Raw genomic sequence first — 26,632 nt, forward strand, 5'->3', positions numbered from 1 at the left:
ATTTAGTATACCTTGATATATTTCATATACTTGGTATAAAAAAGTTAGTATAAATGACAAAATCTGTTTTTTTATGGCAGATGGATAATATTCGATACTTGACCGTAGTTTTCAATTAGAATCAACAAGATAGTCGATATTGTAAAAAACATATTTTACTCTTGGGAAAAATATAAATTTTTCGACAAAAATCGTATACAAATGCAAAAAATTATTTAATATTGCGTTTTTAGCCTATCCAGTAGGTACTTTTTATTAATATCTTTTTATTAATAAAACACACTGTATAATTGCATTGAATATTATGTTTTCATGATTGCTATTCATTAGTGTCAGGATAATCCCATTTGGTTGGTAGTTCAAGTAACAAATTAGATGTGAAAGTAAAACTTTAAAGGAAAGAAAATTATTTTTTCTGGAAAACTTAAAATAGATAAAATACTTTTCAATATTTTCTTTATGAATAAAGAAAAATTACAGAATGGCATAAATAAAGCATGAAAAATCGAAACCTTTGACGGTGTTGGAAACTAACTCTGAATAAGTATTCGAAGTGAATTACATAAATGCCGTACAGAAATAAATCACGCAAGGCTTCGGATATTGACGGGAGATCAAAAATCCTTTTAACTTCCGGTACCGGATTTACTAGATTTATTTCTGTACGGCATTAATTCAATTCGCTTCCATTACTTATTATATAAATTATATAAAGTTAATATTCAACAACGCCGTACATATTTGTTGATGAAGGGGTGAGACACCAAGGAGTGTGATATTCAATTCTCATCTATAGGTACTTATCTTTACCGCGCATAACTAATGTCCTGGTGCTTAAACTTAATTTTACAAACCGGAGCATCTTTTTCAACATGATTCCTGAAGAGTCATTACACCTGAAAAATTTAAGCATGGACTTGTAGTCTATTCGTGTAATTATTCTCTCAAGTAATGCTCGGTTCTCATCAATAATATCAAATCGGGGAGTTGATCACCAAAGTTAATTAAAGTGAATATTATTTAACCGAATGGGCACCAGAATCAGATAGACAAACCATTTGTTATTTATCAATTTTCATCTTATCTAACAAATAGTCTATGCCATAATCATATAACAGATGAGGGTATATACCGTATACTTCGTACACTGTATCTTAGACTATATTGCTAAGAGGATATACAATTATTTTTTTTTAAATGCCTCAAAATATTTTTAAAATCAGCAATTTTCTCAGGTTTTTTGGAAATATTTTCAATAATTAAACAAAAATACAAAATCAAGCCGTCTTGAAATGATATTCATCGTGACGTTGCTAGTTCTTATCCCATATATACTTCTTGATAAACTTGAAGTATTCAAATTTAAGACCTTTTCCAGACAGGGCAGGAGAGGGGACGATCGTAGTTCACTCATACTTAAGGATGTACGAGCACCAAGGCAATTTTAAATTAAAAAATTTGATTATATTTATATGAAGTTGAACTAATTGTAAGTCTAAATCAATTCTGATAATTTTAGGGGAGAGATGATTACTTGACTAATTAAGGATGTATTAGCACGGTAGTGGGGATACAAATATAAAAAGTATATATTTAAAATTTTGATGGTGGATTATGTTATAACTTGACAAAATAAGATAAAAGTGAGAATAAAATTTTTAGATACCTGGAGTTATTTTCAAAACATCGAAAATTGAAAATTTTGTTTAATTATTTAGCTTTCGATATTTCAAAAACCAAGGCGGATATAGAAAAATTGTATTCTTATTTTTCGTCTAGATTCATGAAGTTATAACAAAGTTCAACATCAAAGTTGAAAATAAAGTTCAAATATTTTCAACCCTAAATCTAAAATTGCCTTGGTGCTCGTACTACCACAATATAAAAAAAATATAATTTTGGTATTTTTCAATTTATTTTCAGGATTGGATTGTTATCAATTAACACTGGAAACATTTCGTGTCTCGTCAGTAATATGTTCCGTGCTACATTTATTAGCATTAACTGGTAACCATTATTTGGGTATATTAAAGCCCTTACAATATTCATCGTTAATGACTGGACGCAATACAAAAATTATGTTGTTGTTTTTATGGCTGGTACCAAATACATTTTACTTCGTATATTTTACAAAGGAAGGATTTTTATATGATTGTGAATCAGAGTAAGTATTATTTTTCATACATATATTCGTTTATCCATAAAATTCCTCAACCAAAAATTGTAACAAGAGAAAAGGTTTGCAAATAAAAAACGTTTTATATTTACATCATCAAAAAATCAAACATAAATTCATTGATATGAGACATGACTATAATAAAAAGCCTGTTGTTGATGTCACATAAGCTTAACATTATATTTATGATTTACAGGGCGATTCAAAATTATAGTAGCAAGACTTTATAAAATGTAGACAACCTAAACAAAAAACTTTAACAAAATTTTAAACCGTCCCATAAAATTAAAAAACATAGAACTCTATGTCAGTTAATAGCTAAAGTGAGGTCAATACACATAGGGGAAATTAAGTAAACAATTGTTGTGGACCTATATCTGAGGTAAAATTAACAGGAAGCTACAGCTAGTGGTCTTGTACAATAAATGGCGGCCTCAAAGCCGGTTGGTTTTTTAAAAAATAATGCATGCATTAACTTATATTCAAGGCATTCCATACAGGGTATTTCAACAATTAACTCAGCCAATTGTTTGTTTTCACTTGTTTTAGTTTGTATTTTGTTTTCGAAATATTATTTTGGAGTGTCAAAAATATATTAAATAGTTATAGTAATAGGTATTCAACTGGAATCATCGTTTATAATCAAAGAAGATTCAAGCCATTATTTCCAACCCGCATAATTTCAAATAAAATATATATATATATATGCATTTAATCAGATTTAGATTACTGGTACCGGAACCGGAAGTTCTATTCGATTCATTACATTTCATACCCCACAAAAGTGAATTATTAGTCTGTATCTAAACTCGTAGTAACTAAGTAAAGTTAGCACTCTTGAATACGATGTATATTATTTCATTGATTTTATTTGGTCCAATTAAAAAGTGGTTTTTAAAAAATGTTGCTTCCGTCGATATGTCGGTATGTCTGTTACCAAGCTTGAGCCTTCAATTTTCCAACGATTTTTCTCAAACTCGGTACATAGGTTCAGTTTGGTCATAATTCTAGACGATTTTTTCCCTAGGCCTTTTTTCAAGAGTACTTCCCTCTCGGCCAAAACAGGATTTTTGGGGTTTTCTCAAAAACGGCTCTAACGATTTCGATTAAACTTGGCACAAGGTGTTGGCTAGACCTAGGATTGGTATATGCCTCATATCTGGGAAAGTCTGTCCCTCATTACCCTATGATTCCAAATATACCGCTATGCTTGTATCTATAGTTGATATAAAATAAAATTTGGGAAAAATAATAAATTAGTGAAGTTAAAAAACTGAAGCTTTTCCTTGTTTTTAAATAATTCTTACAATTGGCTGCTTTCAATAAAAATATTACAAGAATAATATATCAATTTTATTATATAATAAAGTCTTGTCCGATGTTTCGGACCGTTTATTCAAATTTCATCCTCAGAAGTTAAAGATCATTTTCACTCAGTTAATAGAATTTTCACCCGTAGATTGAATAAACAAATGTGAACAAATCAAACGTTATTGGTTGCTATACAAAACGAAATGCTTTGTTTAATATGTCTGCTATTTTGTGTTATCATTCAACAAAGCACTGTTATCTAACTCATGTAGATACACATTTTGAATAAAGGCATGAATAGCTCAGGAAATGAAGGTGTTTCTGCTTAAAAAATCTAAGTGAAAGTTTTTGCACAAAAATTATCTTTATTCGGATGCAAGAAATGACCTATGAAGTCCATTGATAAATCATGTACCTGCGCAAAAAAATATTTTTTTTCAGATATCTCTCAAACTGTTAAGTATATATGGTAGTTTTAGTTATTATGAAAGTTTGTTAATTTAACAGGTGCCTTACAAAATTTCCGTGGAAGCAATATTTTTCCAAATATTTAATTGAGTATAAGTCGCTTACTCTATTACACGAAAAATATTTTATAAATTAAAAAAAATTTAAAAAAATAAAAAAATTAATATTTTTAAATATTAAAAATATTTATTTTTTTATATTTTTTTAGCCAAATATCTTGTTAATTATTGCTTTTACTGATATTTTGTATGGAAATTTTTTTAATGTAAAATTAACTAAATATTTGTAAAAAAATCTACTTTCGCAAATTTTGACCTTATATATAAAATATTTTCCTTATATAATAATTTTTTTTTTTTCTTGGCACATGATTTTGCAGTGGACTTTTCATCATTTTTTGCATCCGAACAAAGATATGACCGTTGCAAAATCTTCACTTAGATTTTCATCCAAGTGATCGGCTGTTTTTTTGTCGTATTTCTGTGGGATAGAATAGCAAAACATAGGACAAAGTGATTTGTCTAAAAACATTTTGTTTGATCAATATGTATTTTTGGAGTACCCAAAATCAATATTCGCATTTATGTATTTTTTAAGGCCATTTATTTAAAATAATTCAGTAAAAATAATACGATAAAGCCAATTGTCTAATAGTTATTCCTCAGTATATTTTGAGAATTGAAATATTTAACAGCTATCAATAAAAACTTTTGTACTATGGTATAATATAACTAAATACCATGGTTCAAACCCTACTGTACGTAAAATTAAGGCCACCCCTCCCTGATTGAAGCCGATCTCTGTAACATATAGTCGTAACAGTTTACTCTATAGGGAACAGTTTCCAACTGGTATTTTCAATGATTCGGGGTGAATGAGACATAAAAATCAAAAATATTTTGTATTTTCTGATCAGTTTTAAGTAAAAAAGGATTCTTGTAATTTCCCTAGGCGCATAGCTTTCGAAAAAAAATTTTGGAAAAATTAACAATGCAATATTCGGTTTTAAGAAAAATATATTTTTTTTCAATCTCTGAGGGAATTTGCTTAACTAACGCAGCTCCTGCGCTACGTACTTTTTACTTATTTTTGGTTGTTGCATTTTATTTTTGATTTTATCTCCCAACCAGCAACGAATCAGAACATGCGATAAGAAACATAGTTCCAATGTTAGAATTAAAATTCTTACACTTTATTAAGATTTTTTTTGGTTTGGGATATTTTACATGTTGTATACACACATTGAGACCACAAGGAGTGCTAGCTTCACTTTCTCTTAGTTTTCCTATATTATTTAGATTCGTTTTTAATATTCTATTGCATCTATATGGATGCAAATGTCATTTTCACAATGTCATTTTTCAACCAACCGTTTTATAATTTAATAAATCTTTCAGAAAATCTAGGTCATATTTTATTATTCTTGATAATAATATTAAACAAAATTTACATTTTTTCTTATATATAGATTGATGGTTAAAAGCACTCTTAACAAAACTATTTGGCGTATGCAACACTTTCCTCCCATACTCCTGTTATAATTATTAGACATTCTTCGCTAAGTATTCTACAAAACTACGTCAAGTGTGTATATAGATTCTATCAAACTTTATATTACAACGGTGGAGATCGAACATTACCCATCTCATAACCAGATGAAATATATTTTATATGAAACTATAGCAGTGAAATATCTGCTTTGCATCAATTTTAAATTCAAAGATTATTGTGTTACAATCTACACTTCATTTGCCGTCACTTATCCTCCTTTTGTCCACAATTTCGTCGATTTTTTTATTTTGATGAGGAACCCTAACTTTTTTGAAAAGAACCCATGTTACTCGTTGATAATGAAGCTTTCTATATGTTAAATAATATTGCGGTTAAGTACTTAGTACCTATATCATGAAGACATATATCTTGAAGGCCGGCTGTGGCCTAAGTCTTCTGTTGTTTTCACCTTTCTAAATGAACACCTATTTTGCGTTAATTTTAGTTTCACATTTTGTTATGACTCCGTAGTTCTCTGTATTTCATCTTATTTTCTAGGCCGTAAGCTTTTTACCGATCTCATCACACAAAAACTGTCTTTCAGCTTAAAGCCTCTAAATTTAAAAATGACGTAATTTCCATCCATAATTTCTTGCATCCCTTATTTCAACCGCCCTTTTTTCACATTAAAAGGAAGTCTATATCTTTCTCAGGCTCTAGACTTTCTGAGTACCAAATTTCGTTCAAATTGGTTCAGTAGTTTAGGCGTGATTGCGTAATAGACAGACATACTGGCAAAGTTGTTTTTAGCATTTATAATAATATTAGTAGGTACCTAAGGTAGATAAATTCCCCTATGATAGCTTACCTATCGAAAAGTGGCTATTTTAATAAATTTTTTTTCTTATCGGGTTAGAATGACATAAATTTTTCAATCTATGAGAATCTTTCTTGAATAACGAAGAAAGACGACAAATCGAAGATAATAAATTGTTATTTAGACAGCATTTTTTATCATTTATTTAATAAAGAATTTCAATAAAAAAGACGTAAGAAAAGAAATTGATTCAGTAGTAAAGTACTATCCGATAATTAAAAACTGCAGAAAGAAATAAAAAATAGTACAATCCTTATAAAGGGATAAAAAAAAACTATAAAAGTAAAAAAACAACAGTAAAAATAATTTCCAATTATTATGAGACATTTGAACCACTATTGGTAATACATGTAGGTACATTTTCTTGAATATTGTCGTATCCTCGTGAACCCCATAATTCCCCATGGGTAAATTTTCCATACATATTTTTTCCTATATTTTGACGAATATTTTTGTTATACCTAAGTAATGATAAAAAAATTAACATAAAAATAAAGCACCTTGATATATGAAATATATCAACGTGTACTAAGTTTAGACCCAAGTTTTTAACTCTTAAAAATATTGATGTTACGAACAAATTTTGGGCCATTAGTCAATTTACGGTTAAAAACGCTTGAAAATATTGATGCTACGAACAAAATTTTGATCCGTTTGTCCATACACGATAACTCAAAAAAGGGATATCAAGCTGAAATTCTTAAAGCCAGTTCAGGGCGTCATCAGGTTAAACAATATCACTGTTTACTCGTGAAGGAGCAAATTGAGAGGTATTATAGAATATATACAGGTATTTTATATATTTTAAATTTATACATTACATATTTTATGTACGTGTTTGTTTGTTATAGCATTGGAGTGAAAGAGTGTCTATCTTTCTTTACTTAGATCACGTAAAAAATAAACGATTGCGTAATCAGCACTCTAGATATGGTATTTTAAGAATTACCTCAGTCAATTGTTTGTTTTCACTTGTTTATTTTTAAATATCCAGATTTCAATATTTAAGAAATTACTAAATATCCCCATAAGTTTCTTGAAGGCTCGCAAAATATTTAATATAGTAGTTAAAGTTATAAAATTTTAACAATATGTTTTGTATTTGAATGCAATGTTAAATTTTTTTAAACAAATACTTCTGTGACATAAGTTTAAAAAATCCAGAAACCCCTAAAAAATATTTATAAAGTTTAAAATATTTTTATAAATATTTAAAATATTATTGTTTGTATCCCTAAAACTCTACAAAGACACGCACAATCTGAAACAAGTAGAGTTTTAGGGATACAAACAATAATATAATACAACAACAATATAATATTTGAATCATTATTTCTCCACTTTTTTTCTACGAAAAATTTTAACTTTTAAATACCCGTAAGCGAATAAATTAATATTGATTATCACATCGCTACGGAATCCTATAAACATATAACTATTTAGTATATAATACATCAGAGCGATATAAGCGTATTACATAAATATTTACTTTTTATACTTCATGATGAAGTTTAATCCATTTTTAACAAAAATAACTTTTTATTGAAAAACAACAACATTAAGCTTTGTGGGATATTGTTATACTCTGTATATATGTAATATATAAATCAAAGTATACTAAGTTTAGTCCCAAGTTTGTATAGGTGTTCATCACCTAGATAATCCATTGCCGGTTGTCTGTCTGTCCGTTTGTAAAGACGATAATTCAAAAACGAAAAGAGATATCAAGCTGACATTTTTATAGCGTGCTCAGGATGTAAAAAGTGCGGTCAAACGCAAATGAGCCACATAGTCCTGTAATCCGTAAGAGATAGAACAAAGGTTTAAATGTAAAAAATGTTCCTTATAAAGAATATACAATTTTTGATTGAAATTTATTTTCGTAAACATCACTGTTTACCTGCGAGGGAGCAAATTTTGATGCCATTTTCTCTTAAACTATAAAAGATAGGGAGTTGAAAATTTGCAAGTAACTTCAACTAATCAGTAGTCTTTTGAAACATTCTCGAAAAATTAAAAAAAATCTAGGAAAACTTTCGATAATTTTCGAAAAGCCACCATAATTGTTTTGGTTTTTAAATATAATTTATAAAAAAATAACACTTTCTATGCAGGGTATTTCAACAATTGACTCAATGAATTGTTTGTTTTCATATTTTTTTAAATATTGCGTTATCTACTTTAAATATTTTGTTATTTACTTCTAATACGTATAAAGGAAGAGTAAATTTTATGCATTCAATTTTAGCAAATCAAAAATTTTGAGGATAGTCTAGGTTAGGTTAGGTAAGGTTATATTGGCTGCCCACGAAGGACACACTTAAGCTATAGAGCCCATTGTGATATCATATTTGTATTTTACCAATTTTCCCCTGATAATTTCATTTATCAGCTCCTCAATTTCAGAGGCTGGGTGCTCCTCGTTCATGCATATACCTTGGACTACACCAGACCATCACAACTATTAATTAAATTAATTTTTGTTGCGGTGGCGGGAATTGAACACGCTACCCTGGGCATACCGCGAACGGAATTGGTAACGCCTTAACCAACTGAGCTACCAGGGCGACGAGGATAGTCTAACAACACTAAGAAAAAATATATTCGACTCTCCTAGGTAGAATGCCCTTCGCATCGACAGTTGCGGAAAGTCGATATAAGAGTCTAGAAATAGAAATTCTTATTAGAGCAGATATTTATTCAATTTAAGCTAGCGGGGCAATAAAAAATTTTCCAAGCCAGGAACTGAAGTCCAGAAAATTTTTTTGACTTGTTGCAAATAAGTTCAATAATTGTAAATACGCTAGCTTTATACCTATTGCGTGTTAAAATATTTTGTTATTTTAAGTGTTTAAAAATATATTTTATATTACATACAGATTACAGAGAGCTTTAAAAAAAGTGTAATTTACAATTAAATATTTATTTACCGATTAAGCTTAAATATCCGGTGTATATTTTCATAAACGGGATGAGAAATTTTAATTTAAATGAAAATGATAATGAAGGCGGTTCTTATATGAGAAGTAATTAAAAAGTAATATACACTAATGCCAGGAAAATATTTACTTATTAAAATATGAGCGATTCCTTTTAAGTGAGATGAAAAATAAGATAATCATATTATAAAGTAGTTAGGTGTGATTTACCGAGTTTAAATATACAGGGTGCACCATTTTAATCTATTATGGCTAATATTTCGTTTTGTAGGAAACCAATAAAAAAATAACTTAAACAATAGTTGCAGTTTAATGGGCGACATTATGCTCTGACATCAGATTGAACTCAGTTCTGCGGGTTGCTTTAATAGTTAATTTAGTTTCTAAAAAGTAAGACATACACTTTAAATTAGAAAGTTGATCCTAATAAAAAACTAACATGTTTTTGAGCTTTCAAGCTTTAAATTAGAAAATTTATCTCATAAAAATCTCACATTTTTTATAAATAAATTTTTTTCGAAATTCTTTAGCTTTCGGAGGAAATAAGACTTAACAAGTGAAAACAAACAATTGACTGAGTTAATTGTTGAAATATCATGTATAGACAGTGTTGATTACTCGATCACATTACACATATACCTATACATGTCACACATACATAACTGATAATCCCATATTAATACATACTAAAAAATTTTCATCTAATAGGTGCCCTCGTGAGTAAACTGTGAGGTTTACAAAAAAATGTTCCGAACAAAAGTTGTTTATTTTTTGATAAGGAACATTTTTTACATTTAAACTTTTGTTCTATCTTTAACGGTTTACAAGATGGGTCCTACGGATCTTACCCTATTAACGTATGCTGCTCATTTACGAACTCGACCTCACTTTTTACGTCCTGAGTACGCTGTAAAAATTTCAAGTTGATATCCTTTTTCCGTTTTTGAGCTATCATGTTCAAAGACGGACGGACGGACGGACAACCGAAAATGGACTAATTAGATGATTCTATGAACACCTATACAAAATTTTTTTTCGGTGCATCAATTTTAAGCGTTACAAACTTGGGACTAAGCTTATTACACTATGTATATTTCATATATACATGGTATAAAAATACAAATACAAAAATAGTAAATTTTTCAATCTTAAAAATACAAGAAATATAATTTTATACCTATAAAAAAATTAATTAAAATCGAAATCGAATTTAGTTAGCATTTAATTTAATTTATTGAAGAAAATTGTTGTTTTATTCATGTGTTAAAAATATATTGAAATAAAAAATATATACTTTAAAACATCAAAGAACTCGTAAAATAAAAGTGGTAGTATTAATTACAATGGACGGGAACAAAATTTGTTTCCTTTTTAATCGAATCCGTGAACCATATAACAAAATACAGTTATATTAAAAATATTACTAGGTACAGTAGAAAATAAATGAAGCTCTGTCTAAGGCAGATTTCAATAACAAAGTTCATGAAGCTATAACCGTACATACTGGGTGGATAAAAATTAACAAAAAATAATAGCTTAATTAACAAAACTGCGTTGCAGAAAAAACTTTCAATTCTTCAACGCAGTTTTTATTAACTGTAATAAAAGAAAATTTGGCCCCAAATCAAAATGAAAATTTTATTCATAATAAAATATCAATGTCTAAACTTCAAAATAAAGCACAATTAACTTTGAGAGTTTGAGTTGTTTGTCTTTTTTTCAAATTTTACAAAGTATCACTCTTATTGAAAGACCCTTGACAATGATAAAGGCTGATCCAAATTGACTTCCCTAATTTAAAATACACACACACACACACACACACAAAATGTAATAGTTTCTTAAAATTGTATAATTAATTGAATATTAAGTATAGGTACTTCGTTTAATATGAAAAATAATGTCAGGCAAATAGCCGACTCTGGACCTTCTGCAGTATTTTATCCGTTCCAGGTAATTTTGTATGACTTTCGCAAGTTTTGGGGGAGTTGTTTCGGCTATAACTTAGAAGATGTTAGCTCTTAGATGCTCCAACGATGCAGGTTTGTTGATATAGACGTGACCCTTAAGAAAGCCTCACAAAAAGAAATCCATTCGTACTTGGCTGAACACTCGATAATTCTGTAGAACAAGTGAACAATTTGAGCTTTGAGCGTTTGTTGAGCGTTACTTAAACGATTTATATCGTAAATGGAATGTTTCAAACTAATATTTGACTATTGAAACAAGCGAAAGTTTTCACAATCATTCTAATTTACAAACATCAGAGTTGCAAACATTGGAAATTTAATTGGATCATCTTTATTCTTTATTTTTTGTAAATGTGTTTTTTTTTTTTTTTAATTGTACGAAATTTGTGTGCAATATGTCATGATATGCATGATCACACAATGACACCATATTTGGTCATACATAGTAGAGAGATAATATAGATACTTTTTATCCAGTACCTACGGTAAAATGTAATTAATACATTGTATCAAAAATCATTCTATAATTGCTATATAAAATAGCCATTATATGAACACAAAGTTTAGTTACTAAAAGGCAAGCAACATAGATAAATTATTCATATGCATTTTGTTTTCAAGTAGAGTGAAAATAAATTTTTTAGCGTATCGAAGTAAAAAAAACTTTGCTACTACAATTCATTAAAAGTTATTGCTTCGATATTGTGATTTAAATTACATTCCTCCTAAAACAAAAAAAAATTTGCTTGGTTGTCAATGTTTCAATCACATACCTATTGTAAGAAGATGTTCTTATTCAAGCCTAGCCTGCTCATGGCCGCATAGTAGTCGTAATTGAGTCGCTCACAATTATGACAGCCGTAGTTTATTAACCCAGATTATGTAATTAATTTATAATTGATGTTCAGTTAGTAATTAATTATTGAAGTTCCTAGTAATTCATGTTACATAAACTAATAATCATAAGTTTAACATTCATTTTATTAAATATTTGTTGAATCTGCATTGGATAATATACAATCGATCACTCTTCCGAAGGAATAAATTCTCAAGAATTTCCAAAGTTACATTTTCTTGAAATTACATAATTATGAATACTTAAGTGCAACACTGAGGAAAACATATAACGTTCGGTACTTTTAAAAGTAATAATTATTTGAGTCGCGATGAATACTTATGAAAACGTAAAGGGATCTGGTGTGAATTAATTTCCAAGCTGTATGCGAATCCTGTTACATATTTGGAAAGCTTCTACACTATCAAACCAACGCTAATCTTTGTTGTTCTGTTACCTTTAGTCAATCAACAAAATCGAGTCCGAATCAATTGAAAATAGTTTGTCCATTTTTCTTAAGATTAAGGACTTAAAAATGATTTGTATGTTCTATTGAATACGATGAATAAAATTTACAGTCTCTAGCTGTTGAACTAACATAAACTGTACGGAAAACATGATTCTAGTTACATTGTATAAAATATAGGTGGTATAATTACAATAAAAAAAAAAAAAAAAAAGCAAAACAAAAATTCGACATTTTTCATGGTATAATACATTGTGATATTATACCATAGTTTACAATAGGGTATTATCGTTAGTCAAAAATACATTATGAAATTTGAAAAAAGTTAAAATTTATGTAAAAATATACTTAAATATTCTGATGAGTCATAAAAGCACATTTTTCTTTTAAAATATTAAAATTAAAAATCGTAATTTTTAAACTGTATATCACGTGGCCTAAAACGCGGGCAAGCCTTGCTGTGATGTCATATCGGTATGAGCCATAGACCATCAATTAGTTCAGTGTAGACAGCTGGGTATAATATATCCATAGATAATAAGTATTAATATTTATTATAATCAGATATACATATATGAATATATCTGTCAAACTTATTTGTGTTACTTCGTGTAATGATACCGATATTGCATCTTCAAATTGGATGCCCGCGTTTTGGACAGTTTAAAAATGGTTTAAAATTTAATTTTAGTTTTTGGCAAGAAAGCGTGTGTATTTTTTCGAAATAAATTTTGGTGGCTTTTTATTAGAAAAATCAACATTTTGAAGTACTTTTTCAAAAATAGTAGAATACCCTAAATTCATATAGTTGAGAAATAAGAGTGCTCAGAGATAATTTCGAATGTGATATTTTAAAAAACACATAAGGGTAATTTTTGATTCTGGGTTGATATACCTTCCTTTTCCATGCTATTTTAAACAATATATTATGAGTTTCATGCCAAAGTTTTTTTGGTAATTTAGATTTTTGTTTTTTTAATCGAAATAGCTTTTAATATATAAGTTTATTTTACGTTCATATATTAAAAACAACTTTCATTAAATAATGTAAAATTAATATTCTTCTAGCATTTTCCAGTTTGTAATTTATAAATTATATAATTTATTATATTAGTACCTACTAATTTTGTTAGTTAGAATGTCTTGTACTTATCTAATTATCACATTCTTAATAATAGTGAAGCAAATAAGGGCACATTCGAAGGGAAAATATTTTAGATTAGTTTATTTCCATATTAACGTTTGCAAGATGTTCATATTCAAAGGCGAGAGTTTGCCAGACAAAAAACTGGTCTCATTCTCTATATGAATTTTATTCTTTAACGGCTGTCAAATGTAATTTTTTTAAGTAAATTAAGTTAAGTTTATCGTTTTCGAGTTATTAACAGGTATTAATGATAAAAATTCAAAAAGACCTCTTTCATGGCTGAAAAAAATTAAATATTTAAGATTTCCAAAATCTTCAAAACAAGCTTTGACAATATGATTTTTATCCAAGATAATAAATACTGTAGGGTTTTTCGAATTAAATTTCGATTTTTGTCATCACTAGTATCAATTACCTAATCATAATAGACGTCTATACGAACCCTGCCAAATTAACAAGAAAGAAACACTATTTAAAACAGTAATAACGATTAGTCAATTAATATTGATAATGACTACGTCAAAATACGTATCTATATATAATACAAAAATTGTTCTAAGAAATTGGTACAAAAATCGAAATTTAATGCATTATCCAAATCTTAAAGAATAATTACGGTTACTGTACTTCAAAACCCTCGTAAAGCTAACCTAAAGATTTCTTTAGGATGTTGGCAAGTTCAAATTAATTTAAAAATGTGAACTGTTAATAGTTCGGAAATGGCAAATCTTTCGAAAAAATTAAAAAACCATTAATTCGTTGAAATTTATTAAATGAAAAATTTCATTTAATAAAAATCGGAACAGTTTTTTGCTCGGCAAACTATATCGATCGTTATTAAAACAGGACTTTTGTACGTTATGCAAAGAATTTCCTGGCAAATGAACCCTTATGCACTTCACTATAAAACTTTCTGCATAAGGTATAAGAAAACTTTTATTATAGTCCACTGAACAGAAACCTTTTTGTTAAATGATTTATACTTAATTGAAATTTCGTGAGTTGTTTCTTTTGGCAAGCCTACCAAATTTTCTTCTACGACTTTTGTCGAAAGAGCTGCGTTATCAAATCCATGAAAACTTCATATTTAAGCTATCGGTCGGAATAAACACAACAGAGAATTTGCCGGACATTTATGACATTAAAATATTTATTAAACAATAAAATATTTTGTTCGACTAAAATACTGCACCGATAAGCTTGTCTACCACCTCGATCATTAAGTACTCAAGTATTTTTGCTTTTCAAAGCATACATAGCTCACTTTCGCTGTGTTGTTTAATAACTATTAATGCTATCAATTAGTCATTGTGTTCGACAAATTTCCTGCTGTGTTTTTTCGGGCCAATAACTTAAGTATGACGTTTTCATGTTCATTTGACAACGCGGTACTTTCGAAAAAGTCGTAGAGAGAATGTGTGATGGATTCGCTAAAAGGAAGGCACTCACGAAGTTTTGAACATATATTGATCACTTAACAAAAAGGGTGTTGTTCCTCGGACTATAAATTTAGTTTAATTTGTTTTAGTCAAGCATTTATTCCGAAATGGAGGAACTCATTCGCTATATAAGTCTCTCTATAATTTTAATCTCTCGTCATATAAGTTTTAAACAGAGAAATTATTATGTTGCTTTTATTTTATTGAGGTTATTTCGAAGAATCAACATATTTTTCGCAATTGATGCTTGAAAACCAGAAATTTTAAAAATCTACATAAATCGTAGGTAATAGATAAAAAAAAGTGAGAAAAATTATTGTTTTTCAAAAACAAGGTACATTTGTTTAAAAAATTTTTTCATTAACTAGATTTGCTAGAATTTTATGCCCACAATTCCACTACTATTAGCAGTGCATTTGCTATAATTTCAGTTAATCATTAACATATTAGTGGCACTGTGACTGTAAATTTGTGGCGATCCTACGAAGTTTATAAAAAAAATTCCACAAAAAGGTTGTTTGAACAATGCGCTTGGATTTCCCACATTGTTTCTCAAACTAAAGGTCAGGTCAGATTATGGATTTTGAGTCAAACTCAAATGCAAACCCGATCTTGAAAACTTTTTCATATAACACTACATAACAGTACATTTTTCTGGCGTCGGAGAGTAGTGTACAAGTCGGATATTATAAAAGCACAATTTCGTGAAAATCGGAAAATTGTTAATCCCTTCTTAAGTGATATTTTAAGCAATTTCTTTTACAGCCACAGTACTATAGGAATTAACAACGTCATAAAACGACAAAACATCATAAATCACCGCCATTTTACTACAGCGAGTACTGGCGTTTTAGAGGTAAGGCAATCTCAGTGCTTTGGCCACGTGATCAAATCCCAACAGCGCCAATTTCACGTTACCTCATTAACTCGCCCGCTATAACTATTGCTAATGTTACTATATTCCCTAAATACAGCGAGGTATGATGTTTATTTAGAATACTGCGGAGCCGTTCCTTTATAGCCAGCTATACTGGTTACTGGTTCAGACTTACTAAGTTCATCCAAACATTGTTTTTAAGTGCAGTCGCCAAGGACTTGGGTTGTTAGAGCGATTTTAAATAAACACGATAAAAAAAAGTTAAAATGTTATAGTTTATGTAACATGATTGTAATGCCTAAGGTTTTTATTTTTTTTTAAATTTACTCATCATTTTATAGTAGAAGACAAATTATCACAATGTTAAAAGAACATATGGGCCCTTTCAAATATGGAAGAATTGGAAAATCATGTGTAGCCGCTGACGTTAGCCGAAATTGTGCTAGGTTTTTGCTACAATGTGCCGTCGAGAAAATTCGAAAATTCGGAAAACTACAGAAATGACAGCCAAAAATAACATTTTTTTTGGTGGAACTTAGCAGGGTGATTTTCGAATTTCATAAAATCAAAAGTTGTGCTATAATGTACTAGAGTTGTGCTACAATGTGTCGTTGAGAAAATTCGGAAAATTACAGAAATGACAGCCAAAAATAAAATTTTTTTGGAGGAACTTAACAGGGTGATTTTCGAATTTCAAAAAATCAAAAGTTGTGCTATTATGTGTTAGAGTTGTGCTGCAATGTGCCGTTGAGAAAATTCGGAGAAATACAGAAATGTCAGCCAAAAATAAATTTTTTTTTGGTGGAACTTAGCAGGGTGATTTTCGAATTTTAAAAAATCAAAAGTTGTGCTATAATGTGCAAGAGTTGTGCTACAATGTGCCGTTGAGAAAATTGGAAAATTCGGAAAAATACAGAAATGGGAGCAAAAATAGTTTTTTTAGTAGCAAGTTGATTTTTTTTTTCGGCAAAATTAAATTTGAGTAATATTGTGCCAGGGTTGTGTGTGCTACAATGTGCCGTTTAAAAAATCGAATAACTTTGAAAATTGCTCAAGTTATAAGCGAAAATTTACTTTGCTTAAATGCAATGTATTGTCATTTTTCGCAGAATTGTACGTTTGTTTGTTTAATATTGGTACACAAACATTATACATATTTTAAACTGGTTCATGAACAAAATTTGTCCTTAGCACAACTCTAACACATTATAGCACAACTTTTGATTTTTTGAAATTCGAAAATATCATACACGCAAGTATCATTATGCAGTCCGTCTCCAAATTAGCAAAGAGTAACATTCATAATAAGAGTAATCACGACTAGCTAATTCTTACTGATGATGACTACTTGGAAGTCGAAAATACGTATTTATAAAATACAAAAAAACTGGAAATCTAGGAAATTGGGGTAAAAATCGAAATTTATTTCGAAATATCCTAGAGTTTTCATTTTTTATCTTCGATAATATTTATATCATCATTTTATAATTAAGATGAATAATATATATGTATATATGTATATATATATATATATATATATATATATATATATATATATATATATATATATATATATATATATATATATATATATATATATATAAATAATTGACGCGAAATGTTATAACATTTCGAAAGCTATACTGGTTACTGGTTAAAACGGAACCAGTAACCAATATTGCTGGAGGCTATAAATATGTCTCCTATTTTTTTGTCACTATCTGACAGTCTATAATAAAAATTGAGAACCTACACTCTTTAGTATAACCATTTTACATAAAAATTATTACATTTTACATAGAAAGTTAATGCCCCAAAGCTCAGTATTTTCTCACATTTATCAGTTACGGACGACTGCAGTATACTTCCATAAAAATAAAATATTATATCGCAGTAGTTAATTTGTTAATGTATTTACTCTACATCTTTCTGAAAGAGTTTCTGTATTTATATACATTTTTTAAATGAAATACAAAAAAAAAAACCACTTGAGTTAAACCTGCAGCATAGTTGTATGACTTTTTAAAATGGACATAGATAAATGTTTTTACTTAGAAATAAAAGTAAAGAGGAATGTTTTTGTTTATTTAGACTGAAAAACATCATACAAACATTTTGAGATATATCCAACTGTTTTTATAAACAGTAGATTTTCAGAGGGGGGTTAAATTTATCCTTCACAATACTAACAAATGTGTGGGCTTCACTGGTCGATGCCTGAGGAAACAATTTTAATGATTCCCTATTTAAAACAAGTGAAAACAAACAATTGACTGAGATAATTGTTGAAATACCATGTATAGACAGTGTTGATTACGCAAGTTATACAAGTAAATTACCAAGCATACCTTTGTTGTTATACGATATACAAGTAAAGAAAGGTTATACCATAGAAGTAATAACATAAAGCCATAATGTTACTAAAATCGGTTAAGTTTGGACAAGGCCCTAAAAAAAAAGTTGGAAAGTGTTCTTAGATATGTTTCAAGAGAGAGTTTAGAGTTCCAAACCCGAAATGTTCGAGAGTTTTTTAGATTTTGTAAATTTTACTTGTTTAAATAGGTTTCTTTTAAGCAACTCGTGCAAATTTAAAGTGAGAATTCAGAGAAATTATTTGGTTATAGAAAATTTTAAAAGGTGTAGCAAAAATGATAATGAAAATTAAATGTTATACAGCTATACTATTGAACCTTACCAATTTCAAATATTAAATAAGATATGTTTATTTAAAGGTATAAACCTTACACCGGAAGTCACTGGAAAGCATATTTTATGCCATTTGTGGTTAAATATGGGTCTGATGGTACCTTCGCTGACTGGCAGGTAAAATTAATTTACTCATAATCTACTTGTATTTGCAAACTTTTTAGCTAGAAGTGTTTACCGGCCATGTCAATGTTGAGTTTGGAGTAGTCTTATGTGATTCTGGGGTCAACCACGATGAATTAAGGTCCAAAACTATATTTAAACATAAATCGTATAGAATTATCTTTTCAACGTGCCTAAAATATCATGGCAGTTTATATTATTTGCATGCGTTTAATTCGGATTTATACAATCGAAGTTTACACTTTACAAACTTGAGAAAAACACTCTTTACAATATTATAAAATTAAGAAAATTTTATGCCTCAATCAAATTATAATATAGTTTATGATTTACTCGTCTGCCATTTGGAGGATTGATAAAGATAAATCGAGTTTCTCAATTTTCAAGATTCGATGATGATTTTTGCCTACCGTTTATGTTACCAAAAGTTATTTGCATGTGATTTTCATTTTTACGAAATCACGCTCTTCACGCTTTTCGATTGTTCAAACATCTATTTGACTGGTACGTATTAAATGCTTTTCTTTGAAAAAAAAAAAAATATTTTCTAAACAAGAAAATCAAAAAATTTGATTTCCCTAGATTTGGCAAAATAAATCGTAAAAATTTAAGTTCATCGTGAGCTCACGATCTAAATCGAAGGGATAATTTAAATGATATTCAATAAATAAATACATGCTTAGAAAAAATGGAAATACACTGTGCTAGATTAACAAATGAGTATATATTCAAGCTATCCCATTGGTCAATATCCAATTGTACCTATGCAATGTACCTATGTAAAATCATGATATGATGGATATGACCTTTGGAAGCCACAGAAGTATCTTTATGATTATGGATTATTAATAGTAAAAACTGAGAAATTCCAAATTTTTCATTTACTAGGACTGAATTAATGCATGGGCTCGACTGAGCCCAGGCCCAGGGCCCCCGCGTGTTCTCCACTAATTTGTAAAAAAAAGTCTGCCCTTACATGGGGACCCAATGATTTCCTAGCCCGGATCCCTCAAATGTTTAATCCGACCTTGACCATTTCTCTTTCCTTTGCTAGGCTATAATTTGACTACATATCTAACGAAATCGTTCCTCATGATACCGGACCATAATTTAAAACTAATCAGATTACAAAGACCAACGTTGAATTTACTTTTTTAATGGGGTAATTTATTTTCCTGAGATTTAACGCTAATGGTTTCGAATTTGATCACAAAATTGTTCCATTCCATAGAGATTTTGAGTTTAAAGCTAAAATAGATAGAAACACACCGTTTGTTGGTGTGAATGTCTACTACAGCACCATATAGTTTGTCTGATTCATCATCAACGTCATTTGAAAACTAATTTGAATTCTCGATTTTATATATCGAAAAAACACATTTTTATTTGAACTCTTTCAAAAGTTTACAAAGAGAAAAAAAAATTAAAAAAAAAAAAAAATTTTAATTGTTTTTTATGTAATTTTATAATTGAAAATGCTTTTTCTAAACTATATATTCAAACGCCAGTGACGTCAATACATCGTTTTTAGCAACGTCACCGTACAGAGAAATGATAAAATAACATGCAGAATAATAGATGGTTTGTTTCTAAGCTTGCTTTTTTCAATATATTATAACGTAATTTTTCATAGATTTTCATTGGCTCAATGCCTCAAAAGGTGTAGGTAAATACGTCTCTACTGATTTTTATTAAAAAATATAACTATTTTTATTACTTATAAATAATAACAATGCAATTATTAATTTTAAAAAAAGTTACTTAAATATACTTTAGATGAATTATTCTTTCATTTACATATGAATTTGTGACCAAAAAACATAATGCAAGTTCCTTTCTCAACCGTTAAGTGTTTCATAGAAAAAATGCATTATTTGGTGTTCTGACAAAATTCACAATCATAAATTTTTTTTCTAAATCAGAAAATCAAAAATATCAATTAATTGTTATACACTTCAGTAGAATAATTGAAAAATATTAAATAAATGAAAATCGTGGGAAGAAAAGTAAATTACAATACGTGTCATTAAATAATGGTGTCTATTGTGTCATTATATTGGTAACAATTCTTTAATATTTTTTTTATTCAAAAGTAAGTACCAAACATTTTTTAAAGTAGGTACTTATTCTAAGAAAGTGTATTGTCTCTTAAGATCATTAAATAACTAGAAAGCGTCTAGACTTTCCCTTTTAATATCAAGCCACTTTTAAAAGTGTATCAATAACAATCTTAACGTTACCTGTGAGAAATTAAACACTAATAGTAAGAAAATTACATTCTCATATATAGGTGTTTATTTAAGTTGGCTACACATGGAAAACTTTTTTATAATAACGTTACAGAAAAAGAGTTATTCTTTATAAAAATCTCTGCTCTCGAAAATATTAACATTCAGCTATTCACTTTTGACATCGAATGTACAGAAATGTCCACAATTTGAGAAAGTTGTGGACATCCAACCAGTTGTGTGATAGCAATATTAATGATGGTTTAGAAATGTAGACTATTTTGAGCAAATAATAAGGGAAACGGTTCAAGAAATCACTCCCGGGATATGTGGGAGTGTATTTAAACAATTTTCTAAGAAAACAATTACATGTACGCAGCACGAAGATGTACGCAACACGGAAACCACCACTTTCGATCAGAATGGAAATAAACTATTTAGAAAATATTTTCAATGCAAGGAAAATTATTATTTATTTGTTCAGTATAATAAATTTTTATAAATAAGTTTATTTTTATTTGAAATATATTTGAAAAACTCAAGTGAAAATAAACAATTGATTGTAAGTTGTTGAAATAACCTATATAGGCAGTTTTAAATATCAGTGCTTGGAATATTTTTATAAGATCAGTCTAAGAAAAAAAATGCAGGTTATTTTTGTAGAAAAATTATGCATCCATTATCGTTTTTGCATACGATATTTATTTACATCATGGTCTCTCGATTATAATTGATTCTTTTAATATGATACATACAGGCGTAAACTAAGCAACTGGTAGGGAACTTTACATGAATCCAAGAAGTTCGGGTTCGGGTGTATTTTTTTCAATTCTCTTTAATTAAGATTACTAGACAAGATATTTGTCAATATTTAGCTTACGCCTGTATGTATCATATTAAAAGAATCAATTATAATCGAGAGACCATGATGTAAATAAATATCGTATGCATGATTATAAGTAAACAAAAACAAAAAGTAATAATAGTAAATAAGTGGATAAACAAAGTAAAAAATTCAATGAGTTGAAAAAATTGCACTCTGTGTCTAGAATTCGAAAAGCCTAATTGGTAGGGCGCTTGAATGAATTCAAGGAGTCCGGGTTTGAATCCTGGTTCGAGTGTATTTTTTCAATTATCTTTAATTAATAGACTAATTATTTGAAGCTACTAATTTTTAACTCTCTATCTTTTAAAGTTTTTGAGAAAATATAAACTAATGTTTTGCCTTAATTTGGACCAACAGTGAAAAATAAAGATACTAATGAAAAAATTTTACTTTATTTTTTTATAAGAGTCAAACTCAAACTCTCTTTTTACGTCATGGGTATGCTGCTATTTCCCCTTGATATCTTATTTCGTTTTGGAGATATCGTGGTGATGGACAAACGGAAATGGACTTATTAGGTGATATTATGAACTCTTAAAGCGTTACAAATTTGGGATTAAACAACTATATAGTCTGATATATTTCTTATATAGGGTTTAATAAAGTTATGAATATTTTAGTTATTGATATTTGAATTTATCGACAAATATTTACTAATATTTTTCTTATATTGCCAAATATCTATACATATGTTTATAATAATTGTTTATTTATATTAACTTTTGTAATATATTTATAGACCCTTAGGTTATTATAACAATGTCAAAGGTCATATGATTTACATACATATATTCAAAATTTCATTAAAATTCGGAAAATACAGTATAAATGTTATACCGCTCAATCAACCTACAGTTTCTTCAAAGATAATACTATCCTTGAGACAGTAACCATACTTATGAAGACCAAGTTAACTACCCAAAGTACAATGAAGTTAAATATTAGTTGTTCATATGCTTTTGTTTTCAAGTATGATTTCAATGATATTTATTAAATTTTCCATTTAAGAATGATATAAAATATTTATACTTATATCTCTATGTATTTTTATAACAAAATGATGTATTATATGTAAAATTTAGGCTAGGAACTTGCTTGATGATAAATAAAATAATTTTGAACTTGAACTTTCAAGTAAATGGATATAAAATTTCTTTAAATTATACATATAAAATGCTTTGTCTTGGCTTACTGACGGATCAACGCACAGAGTCCTGAAACTTAGATGGTGCACTCTTTGTATCACGTAGGCATCCGATAAACGGAATTCTATCCCTAATGAAATGAACAACGGAGGCAAAGTTTGTATGGGACGACGTGATTCCTTGCTTCAATCTACTTAAAATTTCCCATAAACATTCTTTAAGTGAAATGATGGAAGACATGTTTATTATTTTATTGAAACTCATCGCCTAAAAGGTTGAAAAGGAGTAAGGAGTAATTCATTCTTTAAGGGTACTAAATAGGGTTTCACAGTTTGTAATAAACCCCGTCGTTTTGGTGGTGAAAAGGGAATGATAGTTTGTATGAAAATTCGTCATTTTTGAATTTACTACTTAACCGATCTCTTAAATCTTTAATTTTGAAATTGCTCAGCGAAGCGAGCGGGTATCTGCTGTTATGGTATAAAAACTTTTGCATTTACTGCTTATTTATTTACACATTGCATATATTGTTGCTTCAATTACATATATTACTTTAAAACGTAGCATAATGGATCAAACAACGTCTTCTAATATTAATCAATGAAAGTTTTTGAAATCGGATCAGATGATCCGAAATATGCCGATACATTGGTGGATGATTCGAAATATGATGATACATTGGATGATCCAAGGTACATGATGATCTTACACCGTGGATTAATAAAATGCATAGTTTGGGTTAATAAAATACATAATCGGATGGCTGCTTGATATTTAAATTCATAAAATAACATATTTTTTGTAACATTAGTGCTGCCATATATGCAAATTTTATTTACATTCTTACATTTTGCGAAAATAGCTTTAGAGAACATATATATACTTATTACTTATTACTTATATAAAGATGTAAATGTGCTTTTCGAAATACTAAATTCGCCTATATTTTATAAAGATTCAATTTTTTCAAGTAATATGATTTTTTACCACTTTAAAACTTCAGAAAGAAATAGCAGCGATCAATGTTATTACAGCAGTGTGCTATTGGCTTTCTTCTTCTCAATAAACTTATATCTCCTGTGGGAAACAAATACAGTGTTACGTATTGATGCTTTTTTTATCCTGCTTTTATTACAATAGTATATTTCAAGAGGATCATTTGTTAAAATGTGTCAACTTTCTTCAGATCAAAACATGTAACTAATTCAAAAAATAAATAAATAAAAATCTTGCTACATCCGACGTACTTGTAACTTAATTAAATTTATTTAGTTAAAAATACAATTTACTAAAAATTGAATTAAAGTATTTCGATATCTCTTATCTATCTAGGGGATTTAGTGTCAATTTGTATGGTATTCTCGCAGGCTTTTAACTTCAAAATATTAAAATATTAAATAAAAATAAAATAATTAGATAGTTATATAACTTTTTATAAAGATCAGAATACACTAGCGTATATAATTGTGATGTGATTTTTACTAAATTCATAAAATTGAAAGTTCTTAATTTTCTTATGATTATAAAGCTTAAAACTTGAGGAACATTTATGAAAGTTTTTTATGTAAATGGTAAATCATTTTTAAAGCACTTATTGACTTAAGAACCAACATTTATTGCGACTTCTTCATATATCTACCACCTTGTAAAAAGGGTTGTTGTTAATAATTAATTCTCGTAAACCGTAATGAGAATCGACTTGAATTATGTACAGAAGACGTATTAAATACGCATTAATTGACACACAAATTTCAGATTTTTGGTATAATAACTTCGGTTTGGTATCGAAATGCATTTTTATGCTTTTAAAAGAAGAACATTCATGAGACTTCTTTATAGAGAAATAAAAAAGAATTATGATGAAACAAAAGTTAAGATGATTTTTAATGATTTAAGAAAGAAAAAATATACTTTAACCACAAAAACTATAACCATACATGAAACTCAATGGAAAATATAAATCAATATTTCACAAAAATAATTATTATCTAAATTTTTAATAATTATTATCGAAATTTTCACAATTTCACAAAATTTTTCAGTTTTCAATTCATTTAAAATTATTTAAAATTTACATAGTGTTTCCCTATGAACGCACATAGCAAAACAGGGTGGTGAATGAACCTCCTTAAAGATAAAAAAAAATAATATGGAAAAACTGAATAGTTTTTACTAAACAACGTTTTCAAAATCTCACACTTCTTTGTCCTCCTGTATATTATATTATTTTAAGCATATATTCTATTATGATTATAAAGCTTAAAACTTAAGAAGAATATTGATGAAAGTTTTTTTTATGTAAATAATAACATTTTAAAAAGCACTTATGGACTAAAAACCAACATTTATTGTGACTTTTCTATATACCACCATTAAAAGGACTATTTTAAATAAATATTTTCTCGTAAACCATGCAGAGAATCGACTTGAAATGTATACCTACAGAAGACGTATTAAATACTCATTAATTGGCACAAAATTACAGATGTTTGATTGTTTTTATGTTTTTAAGAAAATACATTCATGAGACTTCTTAGCAGAAAAATTAAAAAAATTATGATAAAATAAATTTTTAGATACTTTTGAATGATTAAAAGAAAGAAAAAATATATAATAATATCGTTCAGTTTAAAATTTAAAAAGTGAAAAAAAAGAATCTAACATGGAACGCAATGGAAAATATAAATCAATATTTCACAAAAATAATTATTATCCAAATTTTTAATAATTATTATCATAATTTCACAAAATTTTTGAATTTTCCATTCATTTAAAATTATTTAAAACTTACGTAATGTTTCCTTATGAACGCATATAGCAAAACAGGGTGGTGATTAAACGTCCTTAAAGATAATAAAAAATAATAAGGAATAAATAATAGTTTTAAAAAAATAAAAAACACGCTTTTATCAATAGCTGAACGAAAAGGTAGAAAACAATTTGTTTAAATTCAAAAAAATCATTTTATCGTAAAAAACCGTGGTGTGCTAAATTTCAAATAGGTATTGTAAATATTTTATAGACAGATATTGGTAAAAGTCATTATAAAATATCTTATAAAGCACCCCACACTTTTTTACGACAAAATGATTTTTTTGAATTTAAAGAAATTATTTTCTACCGTTTAGTTCAGCTACTAACAAAAACGTCTTTTTTTTTTAACTATTATTTTTTTAGTTTTTTAGACTATTATTTATTTATCAAAAATTCAGTATAAATATGGTGGAAGCACAAGTAAATATGGAAATCGTTATTCCTGATAATCCTTTTTCAGGATAATCTAATAAACTTAAATTATTGTATTGTCATTGGTTCTTGATAAGTATGCCACATTTCGAGTTAATCCAACGTTTTGAAGGGGGTCAAAATAATGTTCAAAATTTCCATTACATACTAACATACAAAGCTAAGAAGCGTGTTAAAAATTGATGAATTTTTACTAAACAGCTTTTTCAAAATCACACACTTCTCTGTTCACCTGTTTATTATATTATTATAAGCATAAATTCTATTATATTAAACATCATTGCAACTTTTTTATACCTTTA

The 26,632-nt window shown here is 28.2% G+C and overlaps 1 protein-coding gene across 1 annotated transcript in view; it reads left to right on the top strand.

Annotated features, from left to right (window-relative positions):
• The window catches only part of LOC123296184 (myrosinase 1-like), a 90,281-nt gene that overhangs the window by 20,860 nt on the left and 42,789 nt on the right, over window positions 1–26,632 (top strand). Inside the window, exon 2 of the mRNA XM_044877645.1 lies at window positions 1,924–2,164. Within this exon, the coding sequence (XP_044733580.1) occupies window positions 1,924–2,164 (241 nt within the window). The remainder of the gene's footprint in view (window positions 1–1,923; window positions 2,165–26,632) is intronic.

The sequence above is a fragment of the Chrysoperla carnea genome, chromosome 3 (genome assembly GCF_905475395.1).
Source record: "Chrysoperla carnea chromosome 3, inChrCarn1.1, whole genome shotgun sequence".
Lineage (NCBI taxonomy): Eukaryota > Metazoa > Arthropoda > Insecta > Neuroptera > Chrysopidae > Chrysoperla > Chrysoperla carnea.